The following is a 6,101-nucleotide window of genomic DNA, read 5'->3' on the forward strand; positions in this document are numbered from 1 at the left end:
CAACCTTGGTCCTCGGGGCACACTATCCAGTCTGTTTTCCATGTCTCCTTATTCCAATGCAGCTGATTCCAATGACAGCTCATTAGCAAGCTCTGGAGAAGCCTGATAATGATCCTCAGCTGCAATGGAATGGGGAGACATTTAAAAAAGGCTGGATAGTGTGCCTTGAGGACCAGGGTTGAGAAACACTATTATAGAAAATGGATGGATGGATTGATGTTTATTGTTTGTGTCATCCGTTTTTAAGAGAAAGTGATTTTCATAATACTTTGGGCCCTATTTTCATGTCTAGTGCAAAATGCAGTCTACCTGCGTGCATGGATGGAGTTTTCTTTCTTTTTGAATTTTTATAGATGGGCGGAGCTAGAAATGGGCGTTTGTGGCAATGTACGCCATTGTGGGATGGAATGTGTGTGGTATCCCTTATTTGCATTAAAATCAAGGTGGTCCGTAATGCACGCCGGGCAGAAGTGGCAGAAGTAAACTGACTCGCTGGACATGTGACGTGGACAATTGGAGAATGTTGTGCACTTCTCAATCGTGGATCCATATGTGCCCCCCCTGCCCCCTCCATGCCATATATATAAATGAAATATAATGACATGCACGTCCGCAGCACGCCAATCTGTCTGCTTGCGCCTCAAAATTCATAGCATACAATTTAGTCTACTTTACATCACCAAAAGTGACGATGAATTGATGTCAAGAAGGAGCATGCGCAGAATATAACAACGTCTTGTTTGTCTTGTGACATGGGGGACCTGTCGTGGAATACGCTCCGTCTGGTTGTATTTCCGTGCATGGTAAAACGACCAACATGGTCGTATTGTGTTGGATGACTTGTCCCAACCACTAACTGGACTTATGCCTGCACCAAAATTGATATGTGGCCATTTTAAGCTGAGCGCACGTGTGCTTGTCTATGAAAATAGAGCCCTTGTTATAATGGATTACCCTTAATATATATACTACTTTGAATCCATTATTTTTGTTGTTGACACACACAAAAACAAAGATCTTGGCCGTGGTTGATACGTGTGTGTGTTACTTTTTGTTTCAACGGATAATTGGTGTCTACTTTAGGGCTGCTTTGATTTTGTTTTTATATTTGTGTTGTTATGTTTTTGACTCTTTTCCTCTCTGTCTCTCTCTTCCGTGGACCAGTTGGAACCTTCCGAAACAAGAGTATGAGCTCTTCTTTATTGTGCTCACCCAAATCATTTGGCACCGTGGTTGTCGTCATAGACCACCCTTTCATATTTGCACACTCATACTTAGTAGATCATAATGACATGAAATACTTGTCAAGCAACCACATAAAATGTTTCAGATAAAACAAAAAAAAGTCTCAGTCTTTAGGAAGAAGCTCTACTCATTTGTTCATACTGTACATCGACTCATGCAACTCTTTTCACAACACGATTTTGTTATTCTGTCTTACCTTTTAAAACTGGTCATTTCCTGTTTCTTCCTGTAGAAGTTGGTGTTTCGCAAAGTCAGGAATCCTGTGGATTGGACAGTGTGTGTCTCAACGGAGGTTATACTCCCAATACCTTCACCCTACATGGACTGGGGGCCATGCCTGGATCCCGAGCCGGAGTGGTGGGCAGCACTGACCTTCTGAAAGAGGGAGGCGTTGGCATGGGAGGCGATGACATCTCCCCTTCCCTGCTGACCCCACACAGCGCTGCGGATTTGAGCACCGGTGCCGGAATGCGTCGTAACCTTTCTGACGCGGCTGCCCTGGAAAAGATGATCATCTCTGAGCTGGTGCAGAGCAACCTGAGGCCTTCTGGCGACATGCCCGTCCCTCCCGAGCGCTACGGAAGCCTGGCGAGGCCTCATCATCTGGACAGGGCGGCCCTCACTCACACTGCCACGTTGACTCGGCACACGCAGCAACCCCAGGAGGGCTGGGCGGCCACCATGCAGCCCGCCACTCGACACAACGCACAAGAGGGCTGGCCACATTTGAGGCACCATCTACAAGGTGCTGAGACACATTCCACATCACATGAACAAGATCATAGCACAACACCACGCTCACAAGATGGCTGGTCACACGCACGCACTCCAGCAGATGCTGAGTCCCGCGAGTTGCTTAAAGACGGGGAGAGACTGCAGCTGCAAGGCACTCTGGGTCGTCGCGGGCTCCAGGAAAGGCAACAAGCACGCCCCCCCGATGTTCAGGCTCGGCCGTACGCCACCCTCAGCCGCACCCCTGGCACCCTGTCCCGCCACCGCAGCACGGCCGAGTCAAGCGGCGGGACGGACAAAGAAAGGGAGCGAGATCGGGATCGTTACAGAGACAGACCCTTGCCACCGCCTCCTCCCCCGCCTCCACAGGAGTCTGAGCCCTTGTACAAAGCTCTGGAGGAGCCGCTTCTGATGAAACAAAGGGAGGCCAGTGTCGACGCTTGGCGAGGAGGGCAGGACAGGGAGAAGGATGAAGCCTTTCTCCTAAAAAGAGATGGCCTTATGGACGAGTGGCGGGGAGGTAACAGAGCAAGGGAGGAATCTTTCAGCTCTCAAAAGAGAAATGGAGACATGGCTGAGTGGAGAAGTGGAATGGAGAGAGGAAGGGAGGAACCTCATCTCCTGGAGAAGAGAGACGGAAGGATGGATGCATGGCGAGGAGCAGCAGAGACGGACCGGGAAGAAACTTTCATCACTCAGCGAAAAGATTTTGGGATTGATGGCTGGAGAGCTGGGATGGAGAGAGAAAAGGAGAGAGATGGTTGGAGAGCAGGATTTGAACGAGAGAATGACAAGCAGAAAGACAGAGCGCTAGATGTGTGGCGTGGAGGGGTCGATGTAGACAGAGAGGAATCTTTCTTGTTTGAGAGCAATGACGGCGGCCTTGATGGGAGGAAAAGAGGAAAAGATAGAGGTTCTCTTCGGTACCATGGCGACCGAGAGGATTCCGATGGCTTTACTCTGCCTTTGACCCCTGATCTTGACCTTGACCCCGACACCTCACCTGTCTACGTCCAAGACTCCAACCCGTCGCCACTGTACCCCGGAGACCATCGATCACCACCTCTCGGTCTCTTCTCGCGAAGCTCACCTCCGACTAACATATTTGCTCCCCGAGACACTAATTCTCCTCCCAACAATCTCTACTCCCGCCACTCGCCCCAAGTGTACAGCCGAAGCGGTTCTCCTCCTCGCTTCTACAGTCGTACCTCCCCCCCAACCCTCTCCTACCCTGACAGTAGCCCCGAAGGTCCAGAAGAGCTCAGCCCCGCCAGCCCGCCCCAGCAGCCTGCCCTGGAGCTGCCCTACAGCCTCGGGAGAACCCCCCTTGGCCCACGGCCCAATCACCTGCAGACCTTTTATCAGCCGCCACCACCGACGACTAACGGAGAGGCAATGTACACATCCGAGCCCTCTTCGGAAGGAGACGACGGTCAGATGCAGCGTGTGACGAGCCTGTGACTAGGGCGGTGGTGATCGGGGCATAGAAACCAGGGAGGTGGAGAAAAGCACAACCAACAAGTGTTAACTAGCAGTTATCGATGATAATGATCAGAGCTGGGCAAAACCGTCATTACATTGGCCCATCATTGGCGCATGTCCACCTTTTTGCAAGCGCTTTATGACGCGAAGGACGGACATAAACCTACTTCAGTCGGTGCTCAGTCTGCATATTTTTTCAAGGTTTTGGCTCTTGTCGAAAGGTGGGCATCCGTCAATGACGGGTCCGCCTTAACGGCGGTTTTGCCCAGCTCTAACAATGATCTCAATTGGCCAAAGAAGGCAGCGATGATGTCAAAGATGGCTCCTCCCTGCTTCTATCTCCCGATCACCACGAGACTTCCCCTGCCCCCTTCTCAGTTTTCGTTACTTTTCTAGAAGTGTGGCTCATTGGTCGAAACTCTTCCTCTGCTCTCTTTCCCGGAACCCCTGCCGTGTCTTCCTGCTTCATCAGTGCTTTAATTCTGACTGGCCCATTATCTGACTTTGCGTTGGTCCATTGCCTGGGTTTGGCCCCTCCTCGTAGCAAGAGAACAGTGTTGTGACGGATCAAAGCACTTGTGTGTTGCCAAAAAAATCCTTTCAAAGAACACATGCATGACTTTCTAGCGGTTCTTACAAGGCCATGCGTTCTGTAAGAAGGAAGTGTTCCAAGTGCAAGTGAACGAATGTGTGTCGCTTGATGAGCATGCGTGTGCGCAAGGTGTGTATGTGTGCGTGTGTGAGTGAGAGAGTGTGTAAATATATACAAATCTTTTATGATTATGATTTATGATTAATGTATCACAGATTAATGTATCACAGAGGAGCATTTTAGTAATGTCGACGGAGGTGGGCCTTACAACGTGCGCCCTCCTTCCGATTTCAACTCACATCAAGACCAAAACGTGTCCTCCAGTCGCCATTAACTGTTGGCCGTGGAACAGTTTTCAGCGCAGTTGTCATAGAAACAGAACTATCGTCTCCAAAGCAGATCATGTGAAACCTCAGAACTTTTTCTGCAACCCCTGATATCCTTGTACATATTACCCTCAAGTGTTCTAATTGTCTTGTATTGCTATTGAAGTTCGAGTAAACGTGAAATTAATCTTTCTTGTCCTGTCTTTGACTATAGAAGGTAAGGCTTAAGACCAGGGGTGCTCAAGTCCGGTCCTTGAGATCCCCTATCCTTTCCATGTTTCTCTTCAAGATCGTTATCAGGCTTCTGCAAAGCTTGCTGATGAGCTGATCATTTGATTCAGCTGCGTTGAAGGAGGGAGACATGGAAAACAGGTTGGGTAGGGGTTCTCGAGGACCGGACTTGGGCACCTCTGGCTTAGACAGTAGCCTTAGTAGCCCATATAGCCAACCAATACAACTTTTTATACTTCCGCATTCATTTACACAGATATCTGTGGACTAGCCACCCATCTGTTTTCTTCCTCTTATCCAGGGTCAGGTTACAGGGGAAGCAGATTTAACAGGACAGCCCAGACTTCCTTCTCCCCAGCCACTTCATGCAGTTCTTTCTGGGGGTGATTCCGATTCCAGGTCAGCTGGACGTAGTGTCTCCAGCATGTCCTGGGTCGTCCCTGGGGCCTCCTCCTGGTGCCCACAATTCCTTGCCAGAGAGGCGTCCATGAGGCAGGACCAAGCTTCTAATCCTATCTCTCCAGAAGAGCCCAGACACCCTATGGAAGGAACTCATTTTGGCCGCTTGGATCTTGTTCTTTTGGTCACGACCCTCAGCTCATGACCATAGGTGAGGGTGGGACTGTGGATTGACTGTTAACTTGATAGCTTCTTCCACCACAGCAGGCTGATACTTCATGTCTACAGATGATGCTCCGATCCGCTTGTCGACGACACCATCCTCCCCTCACTTGTTAACAAGATCCAAAGATACTTGAACTCCTCCAATTAGGGCACAATCTCATTGACAACTTAGAGAGGGCGCCCTTTTCCAATTGACAACGATGATCTCAGATTTGGAGGTGCTGATTTTCGTCCTAGCCACCTTGACCGGAGGCTTTAAGTGGATATATTATCCTGGCTCAAACACGACATTGTGATTAAAATATTGTAACTATGATGCCATTTTCAGTCGACAAGTGTCAGTACAGGGCAAAATGGATTTGACTTGTGATGAAGCCTGCAGAACCACATCATCTGCAAAAAGCAGAGAGGCAGTATTGAGGCCACCAACTCGGACCCTCTCGGCACCTCGACTGCATCTAGAAAATCTTTCCATGAAGATTGTGAACAGAATCGGTGGCAGAGGGCAGCCTTGGCAGAGTACAACCTTCACTGGAAATGAATCCGACCTATTGCTGGAAATGGACATAACTCTTGACACCAGTTGTAGAGACCAAACTGCCCCCATCAGCGGGTTCAGTGCCCCATACTCCTGCAGCACCCCCACCATAATATAATCTGGGTGTTATTGGCCTCTCATAAAAATATTCAATATTTTACAGATTCTTATTAAAAAAAATTTAGCACTTAGCATATAAAAAACCAAAGAGCATTCAATATCAAATCCATCTTTAAAACTGGTGAAAAGAGGAACTTGCAATTATTTAAAAAAGATAGTACATGATACATGACGTCGCTGGCCCCAACCCAACATTGATACACTTAAGTAT

The 6,101-nt window shown here is 48.8% G+C and overlaps 1 protein-coding gene across 4 annotated transcripts in view; it reads left to right on the plus strand.

Moving 5' to 3' along the window:
- adgrl1b (adhesion G protein-coupled receptor L1b) overlaps positions 1-4,566 on the plus strand; it is a 40,685-nt gene extending 36,119 nt beyond the window's left edge. For 2 of the 4 annotated variants that reach the window (XM_086081809.1, XM_086081810.1), the window contains 2 exons: positions 1,165-1,185; positions 1,478-4,566. In XM_086081809.1, the coding sequence (XP_085937935.1) occupies positions 1,165-1,185; positions 1,478-3,438 (1,982 nt within the window). In that variant the 3' untranslated portion in view covers positions 3,439-4,566. The remainder of the gene's footprint in view (positions 1-1,164; positions 1,186-1,477) is intronic. The other 2 variants (XR_015095735.1, XM_086081811.1) reach the window with 2 other exon arrangements.
- Positions 4,567-6,101: the final 1,535 nt, after the last annotated feature.

Source organism: Leptonotus elevatus, chromosome 8 (assembly GCF_054856555.1).
Source record: "Leptonotus elevatus isolate MCC_2025b chromosome 8, RoL_Lele_1.0, whole genome shotgun sequence".
Classification (NCBI taxonomy): Eukaryota; Metazoa; Chordata; class Actinopteri; order Syngnathiformes; family Syngnathidae; genus Leptonotus; species Leptonotus elevatus.